This window comes from Sitophilus oryzae, unplaced genomic scaffold (genome assembly GCF_002938485.1).
Source record: "Sitophilus oryzae breed Bouriz unplaced genomic scaffold, Soryzae_2.0 scaffold_1443_pilon_pilon, whole genome shotgun sequence".
Taxonomy (NCBI): domain Eukaryota; kingdom Metazoa; phylum Arthropoda; class Insecta; order Coleoptera; family Curculionidae; genus Sitophilus; species Sitophilus oryzae.
The window spans coordinates 1,994,779-2,021,135 of NW_022146108.1; the positions used below are offsets into that span (position 1 = coordinate 1,994,779).

General features: G+C 32.8%; 2 protein-coding genes across 2 annotated transcripts in view; both read right to left on the reverse strand.

Annotated features, from left to right (window-relative positions):
• LOC115877297 (band 3 anion transport protein) overlaps window positions 1–8,730 on the reverse strand; it is a 202,283-nt gene extending 193,553 nt beyond the window's left edge. The window contains exon 1 of the mRNA XM_030893432.1: window positions 8,566–8,730. The gene's annotated coding sequence lies outside the window, so the exon portion shown is untranslated. The remainder of the gene's footprint in view (window positions 1–8,565) is intronic.
• A 3,457-nt stretch (window positions 8,731–12,187) lies between these two features.
• The window catches only part of LOC115877299 (WD repeat-containing protein 47), a 132,985-nt gene continuing 118,815 nt past the window's right edge, over window positions 12,188–26,357 (reverse strand). The window contains exons 9-13 of the mRNA XM_030893434.1: window positions 18,839–19,035; window positions 16,183–16,360; window positions 15,826–16,018; window positions 13,805–14,134; window positions 12,188–12,940 (exon numbers count right to left, since the gene is read on the reverse strand). Coding sequence (XP_030749294.1) covers window positions 12,795–12,940; window positions 13,805–14,134; window positions 15,826–16,018; window positions 16,183–16,360; window positions 18,839–19,035 — 1,044 coding nt within the window. The 3' untranslated portion in view covers window positions 12,188–12,794. The remainder of the gene's footprint in view (window positions 12,941–13,804; window positions 14,135–15,825; window positions 16,019–16,182; window positions 16,361–18,838; window positions 19,036–26,357) is intronic.

A 26,357-nucleotide genomic window follows, 5' to 3' on the forward strand; every position in this document is an offset into this window, starting at 1 on the left:
AAAAGCAGAGAGATTATTTTTGAAATATTCAGAATAATATTATACTCGAAAAATCCTTTATGGGTATTCTGTTCGCCAATGCACTGCACAAGGAAAAATCTGACAAAATAAATAGTTATCTTTTGGTAAACACTTCTGCTTTAAACCCAAATTCGGGACGCGTGCTTTGTAGAAAGTCTGTGTTTCAGTATCAAAAATTTGCCATAACAAAGAAAAAATGCTTAACGTTCGCGGAAAGTTTTCTCTTTCCGTCGTCGGAAGCAAAAAAAGAATATAAAATTGAATCAGAAAAAAACAATTTAAAAATATTTCAAATTGAACTATTCGAGAACACTTTACTTTTTAAATACGTATACGCATCTTACAAACACACCACGACTGTTATAGAAAATTTTCACAAAATCTATATACCTAAACAGTTTAATGGTTAGTTTTGACGTTTTTAGTCTTTTCACTAATGTGCCGGTAGATAAATCTCTTAAAATAATTAGGGAAGATAGAACAAGATACACATTTAATAGATCGGAACAAACAGTTGGAGGACATAGATAGTATTTTTGGAATTGTTGACACTTTGTGTTAAAAACTACTTTATGTTTCCAATTAAATAATTATATTTTCAACAAGATTTTCGGTAGGCTTTATGGATCACCTATCTCTCCTTTGGTTAAGTAATATTTTTATGGAGATTTTGAAAATATACAATAAATTAGTTTTTTCAATTTTTTTTTTTTTTTTTTTTTTTTTTTTTTTGATGATATTTTTGCAATACGGCAACATAACGTTTCTTTTCCTGAACTAGACTTTTTTTTGGATTGTATTAAATTCTCGCGAACCTACCATATAATTTACTTTAGAAGTAGAGAGAGGCAATCGTTTGCCATTTCTTGATATTTTAGCTGTCAAAGTTTCAAATAAATAATTTTTTTTTTTTTTTTTTGAATAATTTCTGATCTATAATTGATATTTAAATTTCACATCTAATCACAGTATACGTGTAAAAAACATTTCACTAAACAGATATATAAACCACATAAAAAATACATTAATAAAAAACGACTATCCACGATATTTTATTGAAAAAACATTAAACGAAATACACACCCCAAATCAATTCCATACATACGAGGCGTTTCGGAAAAAATAAGAAGGATAGGAAAACAATATAACATACGAACATCTTTCAAAACACAAAATACACTTAAAAAAAACAAAAAAAAAAAAAAAAAAAAAAAAAAAAAAATAATACAGAACAACAAACCAAAAAATCTAACGCAATACCATGTAAATGCGATAAATTTTACATTGGTGAAACTTCTATAACCCTTAAATCTTAGAATTAAAGAACATAGATTATTTTAAGAAAGAAAGATTTTCACAAATCTAAGATTTGTCAGCAATTATGGGACACAGGGCACACGAATAATTTTAATAAGGCCAAAATTACAATGAAAGAAGCGATAGCCTCTAAAAGAAAAATAAAAGAGGCTTTTTTAATTCATCTACTAAAAATAAATGTTTCTCATGTATCTCGTTAGACGTTAGTAATGTATGGCAAATCGCTTTCTTTGATTTTAAAGAACAATAACATAAACTAAAAACATACATACATAAATTTAAACATAATCATACAGAAAGTTTGGGCTTTTTGGTTTTAACCTTATTAAGTAATTGTTATCCAAGGTAGTCAAGTGTGGTTATTTGACGTTTAACTTATATAATGCCTATTTTAACAGTTGACAACCGTCAACGATTTCTTGTAAACGTATCAGTTTTAAAAAGTAAAGTGTTTTCGATCATGTTTCAATTTAAATATTTTTAAATTGTTCTTTTTCTTGATTCTTAATTTTTTTTGCTTCCGACGACGGAAAGAGAAAACTTTCCGGAACGTGTAAGCTATTTTTTTTTCCTTTGTTAGGCAAATTTCTTAACTATTCAAACATAACTTCTGACAAACAGCCGCTCGCTCTCTCAGGTTTAACGCCAAGAAGCTGTTTAAAAAAATACTAATTTTATTTTGTAAAGATTTTTTTCTTGCGTGCCAGTGGCGAAAAACCCATAAGGATTTTTTTGGATAGATGAATCCGCCACATAGGTATAGACATTTTTTAAAAAAAATATGTGCGAGAAAAAATATTGTGCCGGGTTGCCGTTGGTTTCTATGTAATTTGACAAATAAATAAAGCTGTCTCTTTAGTTGTCAGTTTTGAGTCAATATTTTTTAATTCTCTTTCGTGTCGATTGTTGATTGAATTGGAAGCAAAGAAGTTAGAACGATTTAAGTAAATTACCAACAGGTTTTCAGGCTGAGGCGACAAAATCCATATCCCGACTACTTCCATTTGTCCCGAATAACTTATGAAAATGAAATAAAAAAAAAATTTTCAAAAATGGAAGTAATTAAAAAACGTGCGAGAAGAAATAAAGTTTTTAACCTATCCTCGCTGTTAAAGTATCATTTAATCTACCCTTGCGGTTAAAGTACTATTTTATCTACTATTTTTGATAGATATAAGGCAATTTTGACAGTTGCTATGGAAAAAAATATATTATTATGTAAAAGAAAAATTATATTACTCAATAACATCGTATCCTCGTCTACTAAGTTAATTCTTCTGTATATTTAGAGTTAATCTATTTATATGCACTTTCATCTAAATATAATCAACGTTCAACAAATTATTCGTTACCAAAGCTATTTTAATCTTAGCATAGAAAGCAGAATTGTACTGTAATGTTTCCTTCTGTTGCAAATTAAATTGAAACATTGTATTGTTACAAACTGCAATTGTAACTAAACACGATACAATGCGACGTGACAGTATTCCTTTGGTAGGTATTATTTCTCTTTTGCATGTCTATATGGTTTGTTTTAGTTTTATAAAATGGAATAAGGCCATTAAAAGGTTGATACCACCTTCATAACAAGGAAAAGGAGATAAGTAAATGATTTGATTAGGTTTTTGATTATATTAAAATGCTAAAAGTGCCAAGAAATATTATAAGTATGCAAATAATATAAATTTTATTTGAAAAACAAAACAAGGTTGAATGAACTGATGTATAACATTTGGTAATCTTTAGGTTACTGTGTTGCTGATTGCCGGGTTATTATGTGAGTAAGATTGCTATAACAACATTCAAAAATTAAAATTTAAAATATTTCTTTATCGATATAGTAAAATACTTTAAGAATCCGATACAAACTACTTAAAAATAAATTACTTACTAGCTATAAAATAATAGCGAGACAATTTACTTCCGAGACAAATTATTATTTAGTAGCTATACAGGGTGTCCCAGGAATAAGTGCAGTAGAGACCTGCACGGGCCGGTTTTTTATAGCCCGACCCGGCCCGGCCCGAGAAGAGAAGTAGGTTTTGTAAGCCCGGCCCGGTTTGTGAAAAGTTAAAACTTAAACTAGTCCGGCCCGGCCCGAACCATTAAAATAAAATTACAAAAATCCTTACAATTACAATTATTCCAAGTAGTTCTTTGTCGATTCCAGACAATCTATCAATTTCACAAAAACATAGCCTAAAAACATCTATTATAATACAGGGTGTCTCAAAAATATGTACAGAAGCAAAGTTGTGTTTATTTAAAGTGCGGAACCGGCCCGGCCCGAGGCCCGACCCCTATTGACAGTGCGAAACCGGCCCAGCCCGTGGCCCGTGTTCGGGCCGGGCCGGGCCTGAGGCCCGTTCGGGCTACCCGGCCCGTGCAGATCTCTAAAGTGCAGATATTTTAAGGGGTGGTAGATCTGGTCAAAAGAAACATTTTTTTTCTTTACCATTTTTAAAATAAATTGAAAATAACCGAGTTATTTAACTTTGAAAATTTAAAAAATAATGGCAACATTTTGAGAATCGCTGGCGTTTTTCAGCTTATTCGACGCCTCAGGTGAATAAACAAGTGGCACTAAAAAGTTTTTTTAAATTTCCTGGAAAATGTCAAGAAAAATATAAAATTTTCAAATTTTTTTTCGCAAAAAAACTTCATAGGCTTGTTTCTAGTGCCGAAATATACTACCAGTTAAAATATTTGCACTTATTTTTGGCACACCCTGTATAATAATTGAAAACAAATTTACCTAACCAACAACAGTGCTATTAGGTATATTGCCCCTTCGGCCACTGCTATTAGGTATATTTTATATTTAGATATACAGGGCGAGTCTTATATAAGTGCAAATATTTTTAGGGGTGGTATATTTCCACCCCAGAAATACGTCTATGAATTTTTTTGCAATTTTTTTTAATTATTCAGCAATGTTTCTTTTGGAATTTTTTGAAAAAAAATTGAATTTTTTTTCAAAAAATTCCAAAAAAACATAATATCTTTATAATACAGCAACATAGGTAGTACATTAAATTTACAAGAAAAAAAAAACAGAAAAGATTAAGCGGTTCTCAAAATGTAGGCGAAAAATAATTTCTTTTGAAATTTAAAAAAAAGTAAAATATTTCAGTTACTTTCTACTTATTTGAAAAACGGTAAAGAGAAAATATGTTTCTTTTATCAAGATCTACTAGCTTTAAAAATATTTGCACTCAATTAACCCTGTATAATGATTATGGATGCTGAAAAATAGATTCGTGTGTCTAGTGTGTCTTAATTTTTGATAAGTTTCATGGCACTATTTCTTAAATGACCTCTCTTCCCAGCCGTTTTTTTCGATCATACGGTATATTTTATGAAGGTTTGAAATATACAGGATGGCACCTCTCATAGGAGAACGTCAGTCTGTATTGAAGGGAAAATTACAATTTACGTAGATTTTATTGAAATTTAAAGTATATTCTTTATTTTTAGAAAATGTCAAATATTATCCTTAAAAATGTAGGATATATTGCATTGTTTTATTTTGCTTCGTGTCCTGTGTCTCATGAATGCTGGCGGGGAATTGAAAAATTAAGATATTAAAGATTATTTATTTATTACATTGAGTATTGAGCCCAAGCCAAATGGAGTTTTGAATTTGCTGTATAGATATTTAGTTTCTAGAAAATGAAATGCAGTAACCATATCGGATATTAATAGAAATTGAGGTAAATTCGACAAAAAGTAAAAAAAACTATTAGCCGAAAATTCGTTACTTAAATTAAACGAAAAATAGAACGATTATAATAATTATAATATTCATCTATTCATTAACTACTATACCCGAATTCCATGTTTAGGCAATACCTTCTAAATATAGGCGACCCATTAAATTAATTGCTTCAGATTTTTACGGCGTTCAAGCCAATTGTTTTGGCAGGGGATATTGTCTGATGTTTAATTATAGTTTTTTTTTCTGTGGGGACATATCGGTCTAACGGTTGCCATCATCACGTTACGTACTCAACGACTAATTAAGATTTGAACAGTGATTTGTTGCAATATTTAGAAAATAGAACAGTATATTATAAATATAGGATATTAGAATTAGAGTTAAAGAGCGTAACAAGTCTCGTAACGTTAGTCTCCCAAGAGTCCCAAGCAACACATATAGTCGCGGGAACGTTCCGGGAACTACAACAATAGCGACCACCAAGGTAACCGCTACAATCTGCAGCTACGTCATCGCTACGTATCAGCTAGGAAAAAATTGAGTAACCGGGTAGTGTAACCTAAGAGTGTAACGGATGGTCCCACTGATTAATGTTGTACTATCATTTCGTTACTATGATGTCACAAGGTAGCAGCAGCTACTATTCTGCTACGTAGCCGCGTGGTTATCGCTCTGTAACCGCCTAGTAAACTGCTACTATAAAACTACTTACTAAACGTTATTTTATTCATTGTAAAAAAATTCAGAATTTTATTCATTGTAAAAAAAGATGGACTTATTATTAAAACGCACCACCCGTATCACTTCTTTTGTGGAGTTACTAAGAAGAAACTACATATTCTTAAATTACTTTATTTAAAATGCATCAATAATAAGCGATTTATTTAGAAAGGTTTATTAACTTAGAAAGAGATTTAAATATGTAGAAAATTTAATTTAAAAATAGTCATACTCGTAGTTCAAAAACAACTAAATGTGAATTTCATAACAAATCCTCCAAGTGAAATAATATACAGCATCCATTTAAAAACTACAATAGTGTGAAAATATATTTAAAGCACTCTGATTTTTAAGGTTTCGCTTTACTATCGCGCTACCAATGATTAGAGGGAAAAAACACCGAATCATCCTGTATAAGACGATTTTAGGCCTGATTTTCGAAATATAGCTGGAAAATTTCACAATTTCCCTAAACGGTGGCGGTCTTTAAATAGATCAAGTTACAAGTTGCGGTCTTCTATTCATTTAATTATAACTGTGCGAGCTTGAACCAGCAGGCTTCTGAAGGTCTTCCCTTAGAAATATTTGTTTGCTTCTTTGAATAGTAATACAGCAAATTGTTAAAGTTATGAATTGATTACAGTATTATTTAACTCTAAGGAATTAAGTATAGGCACGAATATATTTTTCTTTATGCAGATATTTTTCATACATCATTTGACAAAGACAGAAACTCTAATTTAAGTTTTATTTTTATGAAATTGTTAAAGCAAAAAGAAATATTTTGTCACCCACTATGAATTAGTATTGAATATTAAGAATATTTTATTTATAATATTGTGATTCAGAAATACAGATAAGGAAAAGGAAACTACATAAAATTATCGCGGTTATTACAATCACAGGATCCCCTTCGGCTTGGTATATCTATTTGAATAATGATAAATTAATATTCAAGCTGTTATTCAAGCCAATATTTTGAAAAGTTATTGTTTTTTAATTGTTTGTTCCATAAATAGAACAGTTATATTATTGCTAAGTATATATCATTGTTATTTATATAATATATTGAATAACATTTTGTTAAAAAAATATTAACTATTCAAATATATCCAATCCTGAAATTAAATCTATTAACAATATTTATTAATAAACAAATCTCGATTTTTTCTAATAAAATTATAAATCAATATTTGATATGATATGCCTGGCGTTACTTCAATATACATAGCTATTAAATTAGTTCAACTTTAACAATTAGTTATCATTTTGTGTTAGTTAAAACAAAATAAAATCTAAAAAATTTGCTGAAAATGGAAACTTATTTTATATCTGAGAACTGATATAGTTCTATTAATTGCTGATTGCAGTCTGCATTCACCAATTAATAAAAAGCTTAAATGCACCTGATTTACCTAGTCTGGACTTTTTGGGGGGATATGTTGAAGACAGTGTTTACAAAACTCGACCAAGTATTGTCGCCAACATGAGTGAAATGACTCAGCCACAGTCTTTTCGAAGTAGAACTCTTAACATGAAAAGATCTTTTGAAAAGAGCCCTATTTTATGCAGTGATCAGGAAAAGAAGCATTTTGAGCCATTTGATTTCATCTTTATCTAGCTAATTTTTGTCAGATAATTATACATTTATATCTAGTTTTAATTCTGTAATAATTAAAATATGTTTTAAACGTGTAGGTATCCTTTTATTATCTTAATTTCCTCTACGTCCTTTAATTTTTGTTAAAAAGGTCACAAGCCAAAGCCACCTAGATTCTAGATTTGATCAAATAATAAAGATCTACTGACGCAAAATGATAAAAATTAAAATATCTAATAATATCTTTGTCAAAGTGGTAGGTAAGCTTAATAATATTTTGAAGATATATGAACTCTCCATTGAATAGCGGAATAATATACTGGGTGCTCCATTAAAAAAAAAGAGTAACTTGCTTTTAAGTGACAAAAATGTTGAATATTAATTTTGTGTCACCCTGTATAACTTTTCGGGTCAAATTTTAATTTGGTTTAACATACAATGGTTATTTTAACTTAATATCAGGCTACACAGGGTAAATTACAAATGTAGGTAGCTGTTATTGAAATTTAAAATTTATTCTTCATTTTCACAAAATGTGAAATATGTCAAAAAAACATTTTCTCTATTTTTTATTTACTTTTATTTTTCTCTACAATCCCAAAATCAATTAGTATAGGGTGTTCCATTACAAAAAAACTCAACTTCGATGTTAACTTTTTTTGGAAACACCTTATGGAACTCTATACATTTTTCAAAAATGCTGTCAATTAATCTACCTATGCTCCCAAAATTTCATTTCGATATAAACTACCATTCTCCTTGGAGCCTCCGCGTCGTATGAGAGGCGCCTCCCTGTATATTATGATTTATTTTTTAAGTCAATTTACAGAAAAAAATAAGACTTTTTTTATTCCTCACGTATCAGTATTTAAATTTAACAAGACTTGCAAGTCAGTATAATTACTAGACTCCAAAGGTATGCCTAATTGCTATGAATGCTTTTATTGTTGTGTACCCATGTAGCAATAAATTAACTCTTTATCGATATTTGCATACCGAATAGATTAGATAATTTGACATAATATTTTGATCGCATTAACCTTTCCAACGTATACCATCAGTATCGAATGTAAATAAACAAAAATAAAAGTACCGGTACCGGCAAACAGTACCGACCGGTGCACACTCTACCGGCCTCGTGCCAAATCAAATCAAACAACACACACACCAACACACTTGCTCGTCTTACCCAGAAAAACAGAGGCGAGGTGGAGAAATCGATGGGCATCGGATCTGGCGTGCGGGACTCACAACGCTTCGCCGGCTGTGACGATTTCGCGGTCAACCGTCACCGTGAAACTACCGCGAATAACTAAACAAATCTTTTAACTGAACCCGCCCGCCTGCTGGGCCGTATTCCACGGTATAAATAGTTCTGGTACGCCGAGTACGAACTAGAAAAGTCAGCGCACACCACGGGAGTACCATACAGAACGCTACAACGGTACGACACTAAAAATTTCTGACTATCGTATGTCTGTTCGTCGCACCGAAGTCCCAAAGCATAAAACCTTAAGTCCCTTCTCTCTAGATTCTGAAAAAAAAAGATTTGGGCCCAGAATAAGCTGAAAAATGCGTCTTTTCAGAGGTGAATAGCTGGACTGTCTCTGTTTTGTTGGATTGGCGATTGATATTGTGTATTGTAGCGGTTATAATTGCCGCTCGGGTCCGTGGCGAGGTACAATGGTATTTGTGACAGATGGTTGAACTTGTTTGCTTCGTCGGATAGGGTATTTAATATGGTATTTAAGTACAAGCGTCTCCATCTGTTGGGGTCTGGTTGAAACATAAATTAAGTTACAGTTTTCTGTTTATTTTGGCGGGATGCTATTAAGACCATGAATAATGGCAAAGAAATAGTTTATTCAATAAAAAGCAATACTAATATTTACTCATTATCTATTTCATTGTATTAGGACAATGAAGAAGTACAGTTTGAAAACCTGGGTTAAAATTAGTTAGTTTTTTAAATCGTTTGTTTTATAATTTACCTACTTCCTTTGTAAAATATTGTAAGTTTAATGGAATTACCCATAGACTAAGACTGTTAGACTGTAACCGAATTTTGGTACTGATCGAGAATACAGAACCCGTTTATTTTAGATTAGGTAACATATTAGATCTTTGGTATAGTTATCGCCCTGTTTATGGCCTGCCATAGCCCTGTTTCACTGCGACGTCTTCATATCTATTGTGGTCCTCTACCGAATCTTAGATTATATTCTCCAGTCCTATCCTTTTTAAAAAGTTTAGGACCTTCTAGATTGAACTCTTCATAAAGTCCTTTGTCAGTGACCTATCATCCTATCATTGCCTAGTACAATGACTAGAACAACACATTTTCGAGGCTGTCGCACCGACATGAAATGTGTTCTATCTTTTCTTCTTCAGATTGACAAAATCTGCACATTACTTTAGCTGTCAACTTTAGATATGCCGCCCTCATCTACTACAGCTTTGACTCCCTCTTTGTCTTTGCTTATCAGGTCTGCCATTCTGCGAATACTTCTACTATGAACTTTTTTGCCTGTCTCTACCCTGGTGAATTTGTAACTATTCTAGAAATGCCAATTTAAACTACTAAAGTTTTCTCGAAATAGTAACATTTGTACATTTTAAATAGTTTCATAATATTCTTTTTTTTAGATTTGGTGGTAATTTTTAATATAGTAAATTAATATTTAGCAAAATTAATTTACATCAATAAATTACTTAAATTATATATTATTAATCCTAAAATATATTTTCTCATACCTTCAAAACAGAATTAAGATTAGGATCCAGACTTAAGATTAATGTTGTGAAAATACGGATCGGTCACTGGCTTTAAAATTACAACAATGAAAATTTTACCATAGGAAATTAAATCAACATAATATAACGTCTAGACTACAGATAAATAAACGTATTATTCTAAATACCGATAAAGTTTAAAAAAATTATAATTTTTAACTGCGTATAATTACCAAAATAATCCGATTTAAAAAATATAATGTATTATCTGAAACAGCGAAAAGAATGCCGATAAAACATTTATTTATCAAGTTAAACAATACAAAACAAAAATTGCACGATATTCCCTTTAAATGTATTTTTAGTTCACTCAAGCATGCCGATATTTATATGCTTAGTATTTCAACGTAGTTCTCTGAGTAGTTCTCTTTCCTTCGTTCTGTCTTTTTATAAAAAAGCATTTTTTCCTAAAGGTATCATCCGCTTCGAGCAAGCCGGCAACATCAGGAAAATATATCATGACATCCCGTATTCAACCAACCTGATTGGTGAAAATTCTACCACGTTTCGTTGCGAAGCGGTTACCATGCGCATAATGTTTTCTTATTAGCCAGTGCTACCCCCAAGTTTATGAAACTCCTTTGAAATAGTGAAAATGAAAATATTCACTAGCATTGAAATATCCAGTGGCGGTATTGTATATTGTATTATAGCTCTATTTGGGCATATTCTAATTAGTACACGCTTTTAACAAATATTACTAAGTTAGAAAATTAAATCAAAGTTATAAAGTTTACTGGAAAATATTATAAAGTCAAAATATACTTTAATTAAAAACGGCACGCCTCTGGATACCTTTTATCCTGGATATTTTTTACCGTTGGCGTTGCCCCGTTGTTTCAGATTTGTTTGTCACAAACAGTGAGAAAACTCTGTAGACCATGTCATATAGATATATATTGGATTTTTTAAAATGATAACACTAATAAATTTTGAACTCCAGTCTTTGTTCAGTTAATTATACACAGTAGATCTAAAACCCTAAAAGGCTCATGGCTTGATTAATTATCTTTCTCTACTTATTTCTGTGTTTCGCCTTTATTCTCCATCCATCCACTCTTATCCTTCCCAAGTCCTCTTCTGCATCCTTCTTCCATTTGGTTCTCGGTCTAGCCCTCCTTCTCTTTCTACCTATTTCACGTCTCATTATCATTCTAGGAACTCTTGATTCAGCCATTCTTTCAATGTGTTCCAGCCATCTCATATAGTTGTTCTAATTCTTCATTTGTTCTTCTGGTCCATATGTTGTCTATCGTCTTTCCTCCTAAAATCTTCCTCAGTATTTTTCTCTCCCAAATTTCTAGCCTCGAATTTTCTGTCGCATTGAACGTCCACCTTTCATATGCATACAGCACTATTGGTCTTATCACTGTTTGGTACATTCTGATTTTTAAGCTTCTAGAGATGTTCTTACTCATAACAATTTTCTGTAGTGCGCTAATACATCTATTTTCTGGCTTTATTCTTAAGAATGATGACAGGATCAGTTAATTACTATCAATAAATAAATAAATATGTTGATACACTATAAGAACGTGAACACACGGGTCGTCGCAAACTCGAAGCGGTAGCGTCTCGAACTTGGAACGAATCTCCCTCTACTCTACTTCCTATGTAAATGATAGTAGGTCCTCGAACGGGTCGTTTGGCGGTCGACGCGGAGTCAATGTGACTAATACTATTATTTACGTACGAAGGTAGAGTGTAAGGAGATTCGCTCGGAGTTCGAGGCGCTTCCGTTTCGAAAGCCAGACGACCCATGTGCGGATGCTCTAACATTATATTCCATATCGATATTGTTAAGTTCGCAGGAAAATACTTTGCATCATCAAAATATTTTGCATATTATAAAGAGATCTTTCAAGAAACGTCACGCCTAAGCTTTTAGGCTTTCTTCTTACGAAGGTAATGGTTCTATCTACCTATCTGTTTCAAGCAGAATCTAAAGAAACACTAAAGAAACTAGTATAGTAAAACTGGGAAACTTCAGATAATTATTTTGGGAAAAAAACTACATACTTATATTATATATTTTTATTTGATATTAATAATACAAACTTGCATAACTGACGTTAACTATTTTTATTCGGTAAATTATTAATAAACTGTAAATATTGGCTAACATTAACACAACATTCAGTAGCGTGTCAGTATCAAGAATCATCTTAAACATTCTTTTTTTTTATATAATACATTGCTCGAAATAAAAACAATAAAAAAATCATTAAATATAATAATAGTATGTACATTATTACAAATTATTTGTTATATAAATATTTTTTTTGTGTATGAGAAGGCTAGTTAAATTTATTAAATTGATTTTTTCGTATGTAAATGTTATAAGGATTTTCTCTATAAATATAGGGGCGATTGATTTAATATTTTATTTACGTGAAAAATGAGTATTGATTAGTATTGCAGACATTCAAAAATAGCGACACAACTAGACGCGAGAAATAATTGTACTGTATATTAATAAAACTGATCAGGCTATCTTTATTTATTCAAGGAAACTATTCGAATATTGATCAAGTTTTGTAATGGTATTTCTACAGTTTAGTTGCTGTTTTATTTTTAAAATGCCTTCCGGTTAGTTCAGACTTGAGGCGGTTCATCTGTTGACGGTTAGATGGGTGGCAAGGCCCACAGAGTGGCTGTTTTGTCGGCTGACGTAGACAAGAATGAGAATTCACTGGGATGCCAACGTCCGGAGATAACTTTGTCGCTGTGCTGGGCTACCACTACGCTGGGTAAAGGTAGAGTCAGATCTCCTGAAAAAAAGAAGAAATTATTATTAGTAATTATTTCTTGTTTGAACATAGCAGACAATGATTTCATTTCAACAAGACTGTGCTGAACTTTTACTGTCCTGCTGATTCTAGAAGTTCTAGAAACATCCATCTCTAGATGGATTACTATACAGGGTGTCCCACTTAGAATAGCTCTCGGTTGTATCTCGGAAAGTATTAGCCGTAGAACCTGCGGAAAAAAAATATTTATACCAAAAGAGACCATGAGAAATTGCTGAAAATTATTTTCAAGTTAGTAGAACGGCCGCTAGAGGGCGCAACTGCTATAGAAAATAAGAAAATGGAATTTTTACGAAGTTTTGTCTAGATAAGGTGTACTATAAATAATAGCTTCACAACCTTGAGTAAAAAATAAGACAAAAAAGATTATTTTATTCAAAAAATCGACAATATACTAGATACCATAATACTAGGTGTATTAATATCCCCCACCACCTTATTGCGGCAGATAGGGCAAAATGGTTCTAACAAAAAATATTCAAAATTTACTGAAGATTATGAAGTTATTATTTATAGTACCCGTTATCTAGGCAAAATTGTGTAAAAACTCCTTTTTCATATTTTTTATAGCAGTTGCGTCCTCTAGCGGCCGTCCTACAAAAAGTTCTTACAAACTTGAAAGTAATTTCCAGCAATCTCTAATAGTCTCTATAGTGATAAATATTTTTTCCGTAAGCCCTACGGCTAATACTTTCCTAGATAAAGCCGAGAGCTATTCTTAGTGGGACACCCTGTACATAAAATATATATTGGTTTGCAAATGTATCCAATTTAGTTTGAAAAGTATTTAATAATAAATTTCCAAATAATTTATAGTGGCTGTACCTTGTAAATCAGTCAAGACCAGCTTGTTATCGTACCCGCCGCTGAGGAGGTAGTAGGCAGACGGCGAGAACCGTATACTCCGTATATCGGCCGAGTGCGGTTTGAAGCACTGCACGTTGCGGCCTCCGCGTATATCGTACAGGACGCAGGAAGAGTCCTCGTGTCCAGAAACCAGCAGACGGCCGCTGGGGTCCACGCAGAGGCTGGCTACTGGGGAGCCTTGTCGTGTGCCCGGTTGCGTCACTGGGGTGACCATGTTGACGCAGCCGCGCGTCCTCAGGTCCCAGAATCGGACTGTCTTGTCGTGGGAGCCACTGACAAACATCGCACCTAAAATGAAACAAACATATTTGTTATACGAAATAAATAATCCATATTGTCCATGTTATACAACGTGGGCATATGCAGAGTACCCTGGCTGAGGACACAAGAAACAAGAAGTTTCTAGAGAACTAAAAATATTCAAAAGAAAAAAGAAAATATCTGTTTGATAGCTTCCTTATAGATACTATATTTTCCATGAAATTTGATCTAGAAAAAGAGCGTCCAGTAGGCTTGTAAATAATGATCGACGACATACCCCATATAATTTTACATATAAAATGACAATGATCTTCATTTACAAGCCACTGACGCCGTTTTTTTTTTCGATCATATTGTATTAATAATACAATAGTCGCTAAAAACACAATATGATAGAAAAAAACGACGTCGTCGATGGCTATGAAATGAACATAGCTGTCATTTTATATGTAAAATTATATGGGGAATGTCATCGATTGTCGTTTCCAAGCCAACTGGACGCCGTTTTTTAGATCATATGGTACTTCAATACCGAAACTGAACATTCAAAGTTTGACATAGATATACCGGGTGCGTCTCAAAAGTGGCTCACCCCTATAACTTTTTTATTTTTTCAGATAAAGTAACGAAACTTGGTACGTTAGTATATCACATAAATCAGGATTGATTGACTTATTCAATTGTTTTTGGTCACTTCCTGTTTCACCGGAAATGACTATAACTTTTGATTTTTAAATGGCACTCTAGGTATTTTTTTTATTTTATTCGATAGAAAATGACTTTCTGAATAGAATGACATATCATATGTCAACTTTTGACATTCTTGCTTAATAAAAAAATGTATTTTAAATTTCAATCTAGAGTGCCATGACTATGTTAAAAACCCTAATTTTTAATCAAGGAGCCTTGGAAAAATAGATTGGATCGTCTAATGTTTTTAGTGTCTTATCCTGGCCAGTTAGAAAATGCTCAAATCGTATTTTTAATCATATCTCAATTTTTTTCAAATGGAACGAGGGTGGCTCATTAGCATATTTGGAAAAATCATTTTTTTACGAATAATTTGGTAAAATCGTTAAAAACATTTTTTATTGATTAATTTTTTTTAAATCAAAAGTTGTAGTCACTTCCGGTGAAACAGGAAGTGACCGAAAACAATTGAATACGTCAATCAATCCTAATTTATGTCATATACTAACATATCAAATCTCGTTTCTTTATATGAAAGTGTAAAATGAAAAAATAAAAAAGTTATAGGGGTGAGCCACTTTTGACACGCACCCGGTATAGTTTGAAATTTTTTTGACAGTTACTAGATAAAACAAAAATTTATTTTTCGTTTTATCTTCACATTTAATTAACTACATTCTAAACGAAAACCTTAAATAAAGCAAAAACTTTAAAACAATTTTCGGATTCAAATATTTGAAATACTCTTTTCTCAAAAACGGCGAATTCTAGGCAAATTTTATAAGGAAATTAAATCCATAAGAAAAAGTTCCCAATATAGTAATTGTAGTTTTCTAGAAGTTTCTAATACAATCTGAACTAGGGACAGCCTGAATACTATTTTGCTAAGAATTGAAAACAAATTATAAAGTCTTTGAAATATAATTTATATTACTTCTTAATTGAATATACTTTATTTCTTTGTTCATTGGATTTTTCACGAAATTTACTGGGCTAGATTTTTCAAATATATAATTAAAAAAAATTACCTCCCCATGTGTACAATGACAAAATATGACCAGTGTGTCCGCTTAAAGCTTGGAAAGGTGTGCCGGTAGCACAGTCTGTTACGTATATTTTACAATCTCCAGCTCCACCGCTGATCAGCAAACTGGACTTGTTCGTGGTATCTTCTAAGAAACATATATCCCTAACGGTACCATCATGCATCGTCAATTCGATCTGTAAAACACAATAGATAAATTTAATTAAATTATACTTCCCATTTCAAAAAATAACCAGCTAGTATTTAATCATAGTTGTACCCAGAGTTATTCTAAATTTTAACAAAATATACGTCATAGAGGGAAGCATCTCTTGTTAAAATAGTCTAAATTCAAACTTACCTCTTCTCCTTCTAAGTTGGAGGTGTCGGCATTGAAACGCATCAGCTTAACAGTCTTGTCGTTAGACCCGGTAGCCATCAAGTCACCAACCGGTGACCAGGCCAGGCAATAGATGGAGCCTTTGTGGTGCTTGGTGCGTTTGAACAGCACCATTGGTTGGTAGGTCTCATGGTCCTCCCTGAAATTTAAATTAAAAGTCCTTAGAAAAGAGAAAGTAAAACACGCATGATTGAGTGAGACTGCGAAATAATAATAAACCTATGAATCACTTTAAAAGTTAATATATTCCTGTTTAATAGATGACAAAATGTCAAATTACCTCAGTAATATTACTAAGTGTTGACAATGGGAGTGAAAAATTCATTAGAATAGAGGTTGGTAGGACAGTTCAAAAATCATAGTAGAACATTCAAAATTTAGAATTTTGGCGAAATTGAGAATTCAGAAGAAGAAATGGCAAAATACATTCAATGTCAAATGTTCTGTGGCGATGTCCAGTCTCCAAATTATTAAACTTCTGAAAAGTATACTATTGGAGAATACAAGCGAGAGATCAGAGGAGAACCACAACAAATCTGTAAAGGCTACTGTGGAATAGGCAAATAGCTGCATTAAAAAAATAATTTAATCAAGCTTTATTATAGAATGTTTTTATAACATACAAAGTGACCTAAGCTATTAAAGATGTACTAATAAAACATTTAGGGAATATTTATAAATTGAAATTAGTACCATACCATCGAAAAAACGGCGTCAAAGACAGCTGGGAATGACAATCGATGTTAATTTTGGCGAGGTCAAGCTCTACTCGTCAATTACTTGGCCCATAATCTTCTTTATTTTTTAAAGGCGCTTACTGCCAATTGACCTTGTAGAATGTAGAATGTTTTGGAGGGGAGTTAATCACCGCGACCTTACAGATCTTACGTTCATGGCACGAATGGTCCACCGTCTCGGCGCACTCAGTGATAAGGTGTTCTGGTGTTTCCCCATTTTCCTCACAGAATCTGCATTCGCCGTTGTTTCTCAGCTTCAGCCTACTGAAGTGTTCGTTGAGGAGACAGTGTCCTGTTAGAAACTCTGTGACAATCCAAAGACTGTTTTTACTTAAATCAAGGAAAACCTTTGATTTTTCCCGGTCGTAAGTTCTGAGGAACTTTTTCGAGTGTCTTAGACCGTTGGAGGACACCCATTCCAAGTTACGGATGGAGTCTCCCAGATTCATAAGTAGCGCTTTCAGTTGGTTCCCGTTTGGAAAACAGAACGGTTCTGGTCCAGTTAGTGGAGTGTTCGTTCCGTTTCTATCACTTGCTTCTCATTGCCTTCAAAGATCGCGCACACTATACCTGCACGGGCCGGCACGGACCAGACCCGTAAAATGTACCGGTGAAGGTGACCGTGTTATTTAATAGAGTAGAGCACACTAGACCAGTACCAGCACGTACTGCCACAAGCCACGACCGTCAAAACAGGTCGTGTCGGTCAGGGACAAATATGACCGGCAATATTTATGCCTGGTCGTGCTGGTCCGACCTAATATGCGCACCGGCGAACCAGCAACCTCCACAAACATGCAAATATTGAAGGGTTTGTCAGTATTTCGAGTACGCTAGCTGGCTCAAGTTGCATGATGTAGGTTAGATTTCGTTTATTTTTGTTCGAACCTTTAAATCGTTTTAAATATGAATGAAAAAAAGCTTATTTTACTGGTACAAAAGTATTCAGAGCTGTGCGATACGAGCCAAGCATTTTATATATAGAGACCAAGAAAGAAAAGATGCAATATGGGAGTCGATAGCAAAAAAAAATAATTAAATTTGATTTGTGACATTCGAAAATATTGGAAAAACTTTTCTTCGAATCTTTTTAATTCAGGAAACAAATAATGAAATTCGCCATATTGCTTTCTCTTTTGATTTATAGGGTGAACCCAAAATCTTCTTTTTTTCTTAGCTTCCTTCTCTTCCTCCTCTTCTTCACACAACATGGCTAAAATAATAATTTCTTCCTCTGAACTACTCATTTTCAATACTTCTATGTTGCACGCTCTAGTAGTTGAGCCTTGACAACTGTACTTTTTTCGAAACTCTCGCTTATGTTGCTGGTCTGTGGCGGTAAAGTGTGCGATGTCATGCAGGATGCAGGTTTGTGCTGTGCTGGTCCGTACTGGTCCGTGTAGGTATAGTGTGCGCGATCTTTCAATCCCTTGGTGAGCAGGCACCCAGAGTAGGAGGACTTTATTTTCCTTATTGCCAATTGGCCTTAAGAAGGTTGTCATTTATTTTTATATCACGTAAAAATTATTTTAAAAGGCGTAGATTGAAGTTCCAGAAAATATATTTTTTTTTGGAAATAAATTTATGTGTCTGGAAACGTTCAATCCTTTTTTAATCTTTCTATAACTAGTGTTAATTTTTGACAAATTTTATGTAAATTTTTAGTAAATAACGACTAGATTGATCTCACCAAAATTATCGTCGATGGTCATTCCTCAGCCGTCTTTGACGAATTTTTTTTGATCAGGTTAAAGATATTAAAGACCAAACAAATAACATTTGATTTATCTAGGCAGGAACTGAAAAGCTTTTGACAGCTTATTATGATTACTACTGTTTGTGCAATAATTGCTAAGGCACTTAGAGAAGATGACTCTTACCTGAGGTCTGTAAGTTTCGGATAACCACATATCCGTAGAGTTTTGGAGTTGGATCCGACAGCGTATAGTTGACCACCGGGATGGAACTCCGCGCACCGGACAGCTTGGACATCTTCCAAAGTGGTTACAGCAACGAACTTTGGTTTGGGAGCGCCATTTATCTCGGCATCAATCTCCGTATTGTTTCTGGCCGTCGACTGAAACAAGAAAAAAAAAATATAATTTTTGAAAAAAAAAATGAAATATTCTAATTTCAGTGTTAAATGTTTCTTAAAATTATTCTTGCATTAAATATATCTGATGTCTCTGTGATTTTTATCTAATATAACACTTTAGCTGGACACAGAGCTTTAAGCTTGAAAATTCCTTGAAAAACAAATTGGAGAAATAGACAGGGGCATAGGCATAGCGAGGCCTTCATGCCAGGATCTAATTGTAAAATTACAAAGGAGCCGCTAATGCTTAGCAAGAATAAGGTTACAATACTAGTTCTTTTGATAGGACATATGACTTCCTGGACTAGCTCAATCTGATACATGTTATGTTATTTATATTATGTTCATTAAAATCAAAAATAATTATAAGTATAATCATATACAGAAAGTTTGAGGCTTTTTGGTTTTACCTCATTAAGTAATTGTTATCAGGTAGTAATTGTTACTTTTGAAGGTTAACTTGATATAATGCCGTTTTAGCAGAACGTGAACGGTTTCTTGTAGACGTATCTGTTTAAAAAATCTAAAGTGTTTTTGAATTTAGGTATTTTAGATAGTTTTTTATTTGTTCTTTGTGTTTTTTTGCTTCCGACGGACGCACGGTGGGGTATTAGCATGAAAAAGGTGATCGAAATTCGAAAAAGCAAATGTGTTTAAGATTTCCCAAAAATAGATAAATGATAAGTTAAATCATGTCTGCCATGAATGACATTTGTATGGGTGTGTTTAGTTGCATTCATTTGGTTCAACGAAACGTCAAAGTTGTTACTTCTCACAGATAAGAGGTAAATGGCTAAATTTTATGTTTAAAATTATAAATTGTTGTTGTTCTTGTGCTCTTTTTACGTTTATATTATTGTTTTGATTGAAAATGGATCAGCAAGCTGCAGGTACGTATTCTACAAAAACGTATTATTTATTTTGATATTCTCTATACTAACGATTTTTTTTGCAACTAAAAGTTAGGCGTTCAGAAAATTTGATTAAATTTGTGACATTTTTATTATACTCAGATATTTAGTTGCGCATTTCGAAGAATTCAGCATATTGTCTATATACGTTTTACTTAGTGAACATTGGGCTTTCATACAGTAAAATAAAATACTGCGACTTTTTGCGACTTTGCTGATAAAATGAGAAAAACATTCTTGGTTTCCTCTAATTTGCCAATCAGTGATATACTAATGCGAGGTGTAAACCGCGATGGCATTGTTGTGTACAAAGCGATCGCATTAGTGCCATTAGCAGTATAACACAATTTGGCATTAGTAGCGACTTTAGTGGGATGGGCATTGCTCGCGGATCAGTCGTAGCATTAATAGTATTAGTTGCGATATTACTACTGGCATTAGTGGCATTGACCGTGGAAACACTGGAACAGTGATTTTTCTTTCTTTTTTAGAATCGACAAATTATCCTTTATTTTGTTCATATTATTTCCTCTTTAATTGAAAATAGCAATAATTTATATAAGATCTACATAAAAAAATTTCGATCAACTATCTGTGTCAAATACCCCACTGTGGGACGTGACGATGGGAAGAGATATACTTCCCCAAACATTAAGCATTTTTTTATGTTAGGCAAATTTGTTTAATACTAAATCACTGCTTGCTGACAAGTTGGTCAAAAAATATCTATTTTATTTTGTAGATTTTCTTACAGTGTAAGTGGCCAAATACACATAGGACTTTTTTGAAGGGATGAATCCGCGACAGAGGTATAGACATTTTTTAACGATGCGATTATAATTTTCTGCAAGCGCGTTCACTGTTAAGATTCATTAATCATAAATATAATAACTTTATATCACTAAATCTCTAAGTAAAATTGGCTATTTATTTCCTGCCTATAAAGAACTTCCTTCTTACATAACCGAGATAAAAATAAACTGTAACATATTTTTCGAGCGGCATTCATTTACTTCTGGTTTTCCTCTTCTGGAATTTACATCATAGCAATTAATTTCAGCTATTTCCTACATAAATCATATGAAAATGAATAGGGTAAATCGTATTTATAAAAAAATTTAAACGTGAGACATACTTAAATATTTTAAACTTATTGCAAAATAATCCTCGCAATTCGAAATAAGTAACTGCCAATTAGTTAGTACTCAGATCAAAGGTCAATGAAGACACCTGATACAAAGATGGGCTATCAGGGGCAGCATAACTACGGAGAAAGTGATTTATATGCTGTCTTTTAGCCTTAAATAACCTGGTATATTGTACCAGAATTCTAACAAAAATGGACCGTATGATAAAAAAACGGCGTCCAGTTGGTTTGGAAATGACGATCGAACATTTCCATTATAATTTTATATATAAAATGACAGCGATTTTCATTTCCAAGCCATCTCCGACGCTGATTTTTTTCAATCGTATTTTAGATTAATGAAAAAATAAAAGGATTTTTTTCAAATCAAGTATTTATAAAATGTATTCATAAAAATCAACTGGAGAAAGTGAAAATCAACGAAATTTATTGATACTGTGTATATACAGGAGATCTAGTATATTGTTGTTATAAAGCTTTGTATAACTTTTTTGGAATGTAACTGTGTTATTTTTTAATATTTCAGAAAAATAAAATATCTAGTCTTGTACCCGTACCCACTCTGTATATAATAACCATAGCGTATTTTAGGAAGAGTAATTTTAGAGACGATACAGTATTTTCAATTAAAAATTATGAATAGATTACCATTTTAAAATTTTAAGAGAGCTTCAAATTACAGTTGGGGGTTGGAACCTTTGGTGTTACAACAGCAAAGTAAAACACTAAATCACCACAATACACCAAAACACTTACTTTTACACTGGACGCGCGTTTCGCTAACCGTGTTAGGATAATCAGCAGATGATTAAAACTGCAAAAAAGAAGTAAGTACACTATAAAATTAAAAGTGTTTTGGTGTATTGTGGTGCCTTAGTGTTTTATTTTGCAGAAATTTAAATTTAAAATAAATTTCTATATTCTATATATGTAAATCTAAATACAGTCAATTTTAACACGTTATAGTGTTTTTAGAGTAATATACCGAGTGCGTCTCAAAAGTGGCTCACCCCTACAACTTTTTTATTTTTTTTCACATAAGAAAACGAGATTTGGTATGTTAGTACCTGACATAAATTAGGATTGACTGACGCTTTTAATTCTTTTCGGTCATTTCCTGTTTTACTGGAAATGACTACAACTTTTGATTTTCAAATGGCACCTCCGGTATTTTTTTACTTCATTCGATAGAAAATGACACTCTGAATGGATTGACATATCATATGTCAACTTTTAACATTTTCGCTTAAAACAAGATTGTATTTTAAATTTCAATCTAGATTGTCACACATTGTGTTAAAAACACTAATTTTTAATCAAGGAGACTTGGAAAAATAGATTTGATCGTCTAATGTTTTTAGTGTCTTTTTCTGGTCTGTTAAAAGATGCCCAAATCGTATTTTTAATCATTTCTCAATCTCAATTTTTGACAATCTTGGAACGAGGGTACCTCATTAGCATATTTAGAAAAAGCATTTTTTTTCGAACAATTTCGTACCACACACTTGGTATTTCGAGTCAAATGGTCGTTAATAAATCGCATGTTGCAATTTCAAATAATCCATATTCGAAAATGTCAAAAGTTGACATATGATATCTCATTCTATTCAGAGTGTCATTATCTATCGAATAAAATAACAAAATAACGACGGTGCCATTTAAAAATCAAAAGTTGTAATCAGTTCCGGTGAAACAGGAAGTGACCAAAAACAACTGAGTACGTCAATCAATTCTAATTTATGTTATATACTAACATACAAAATCTTTCAGTGAAAAAATAAAAAAAGTTATAGGCGTGAGCCACTTTTGAGACGCATCCGGTATATGAAAGCTTTTAAAATAGTTAATTTTTTCCACACACATATTCCTCCACGCGTATACGTAAAAACTGGCAACACTGTATGCCGCTTTTTATTTTGTCTCTCTCTCTCTTTCTGTCTGTTAACTGTCGCATGCTTTAAAATACAGACCATGCAGATGTAGTGTCCAGGATGGTATATTGTTCCATTTAAAAATACATATACTAAGCTATAAAAATTTCCTGCATATTTTATAAAAAATAAAATAAAATCATATTCAAAAAAGATTATGGATTGATGGAATCCTAATATGAATCATTATGTATTAAATTAGGTGATCACCCTGTATATAAAACTGAAACATAGCACTGCCAGCTACTAATTTACATAATTAAGAGTAAACTTTTCTATTTCACGTAAAAAGTATAATTTATACCGGCCTTTTTAAGTGATAAATTATAATACCGTGCGTATGGTATCGCGCTGCCGTGACCGGAGGCTGACAATTAAATTATAAGACAGATCGCGGTGGAAGTTAGTCGTTAGCGGTTGCTAGTAGTAACATAAACCATATGGGACGGAATTAACGACTTTTATTGACTTTCTCCGTTGGGATGGTACATTTGCGCATTAGTTTACTTTTTCTTTTGCGTTTCGCAGACTTCTAAGACTCGTTTTTTCACATTATTTATCGTTTTAGCAGAGCTGCGGATATATTTACTATTTGCGTAAAAATATCGGAAATGTATATTTTTCACTCGTTAATTTTATACAGGTATGGACGAAAAGTTATTACTCTTTAAAACAGTTAAAAAACATGTAGGTGGTTCCTCCTACAAGTCCTACAAGTACAAGTCACACTGTCATCGAAATAAAATTCCTCATGTCAAAAAAACAATTTCATTCAATTCAATTTTTATCGAAATATCGACTATAGTTCAGAAATTATTTGAAAAAAAAAAGAAATAACAATTGTTCTACACATTACTTTATAAGAACTTATAATTATTTTTATCTGCAGATGTTTCCTGAATACAATTCGGACCACCCTGTATACTATTATTATTCTGGGTGCTTGTCTATGTTGGGATCAATTGTATCTTGGTTGGTGTATCTTTTGTACATTACTATGACAGCACCTGCATTTTAGATAGTCCTAAATGATTTTTATATCTTAGAACCCTCTGAACAAAATTTCACTAATTTTCTTTGCGTGTTTCCAAACACGTTTCAGTTCAAATGATTTCTCGTTAATTTTCCCCATGAGAATAGCAAGCTTTAATAAACTATCTAATCCAGTTTTTAATTCGCACAGAGGAATTATAGAAGCAATTAAATTATTGTTAGAGTACTATTGTTCCGAAGTGGGAACGAATGATATATTATTATAGGCACTCTCTCAAAGAGAATAAGAAATGATAATTGCACGCAATTAACACTTAACACATCTGAACTATTGTGGTATGGTATACATATTGTTCTAGTTCAGAGATTTTATACAAATTTGCTCAATACCTATAAAATGGTAGTTAATGTTTCTTGAAAATAGTGATGGGCAAAACTGTTATTTTTAGATAACAGTTGAAACTGTTATAGTTATTTATAAAAAACAGCTTAAAATAACAGCTTAAAAATAACAGGTTTCTTTATTTTATTGCTAAATATCTGAAAGAGTATGAAGCGGTCACTGCCAGGCGTATTAACGCAGTTGCAAGTTGCAACAATGACATGCTCGGTGGTAGTATTTCCAGGGTGTCAAAACATTTCTAAATATCGATTGTTATCTAAAATACCTCTCTAAAAACGGTCGTTGTTTACAAATAAGCGCTGTTTACAAATTGCGATATAAAAAAGCCAAAATTCCGCCACTCGTCTATACGTATACATTCCGATCTACCTACGCCTTGCCCCTCGATCGGCGTAGATCCTGAATTGCGTAGCAGTGTACAGGGTGCATCTCACTCGACGGGCGAGAAGCTCTTAGTTATAATTTTACCATTTGCGGTCTAAAAATTAGCAATATAAGAAAATGTGTAGTATATTCTTCATATTTAAACCACTACACACTAGAGTTCGAATTAATTTTACACTTAAACTAGCGTGTACCCGCGACTTCGTTCGCGTTGAATTAATAATTTGTAATGGTGATGATAAAGCAAAGCAAGAATTTCTATTAACATACAAACTGGATAAAATTTTCTCACATTTGCCAAAAATAAGATTTAAACGTCGAGCAGTTTAAGCAGAATCGTGGTTAATCAATTACTCAACTTTTTGGAACACCCTGTATTATTTTTTAAAAAATTTCAAAATATGTAAAAAAACAAAATAAATTATGCGTGTCCAAGCGTTTTCCCGAAAGACTAACCTTTTTTTAATAACAAATATTGTAATATTTGAGGGGCGTTTTCACCCTTATCGAACTTCAACCGCACAGTCAATCCGTTTGCCAAAAATCAGCTTTAAACGTCAAGCAGTTTAAGCAGAATCGTGATTACTCAATGGTCACATTTTATGAAACATCCTGTATATATTTTTAAAAAATCTTAAAATATGTAAAACAACGAAATAAAATATACGTGTTTAAGAGTTTTTCCGAAAAACTCACCGGTTTTAAATAAAAATATTCTAATATTTGAGGGTGGTTTCACCCCTTAGAATTCGAGTTTCGAAAAATCCTTTCTTATCGAACCTCTACACCCTAAAGTCAATCCGTTTTCCAAAAATCAGCTTTTACGTTAAGGGCTTTAAGCAGGATCGTGATTAATCAATGACCAGATTTTTCAAAACACCCTGTATACATTTTTAAAAATCTTAAAATATTATTCTGAAAATTTTTCAGAATAAATAAATACCTAAATATTGAAACTTAATAACGTACTGAAACATACAGCGCCATAATATCTCGACCTCCGCCCGTTATGCTCGTAACAGGCTGAAAAACAATATATCTAAAACAACTGATGCGTTATTCTCCAACCTGTTTCGAATTTCCATCGACAATCGACCGATGCAGCAGCGTTCCTTTCCCACTCCGATTATCTCGACCGTCACCCTGTTATGCTTGTAACAGGTTGAAAAACAACGTATCTAAAATGACTGCTTCTCCAACCCGTTGCGAGCCTCCATCGACAATCGACCGATGTAGCAGCCTTCCTTTCCCACTCCTGTTATCACGACCGCCAGGCGTTATGCCCGCAACTGTTTCAAAAAATCTGCTTCTTTTATATCCTATTATTTTTAAGCTGTTGTAAGCCCAATACGACCGTCGACGGGATCGACCGAAGCAGCTACGTTCGCCGTAGCGCATTCCCCACTCCGTTGTCCGTTGTCTCGCCGCCTGTATCGATGGTTGACGAAATAACATGTTTTCCATCCATACTAGTTGTTTTTTGGAATTGCTTCGAGCAGCATAGAATTTCGGGGCGGTGCAGAGCGCCGACTTCG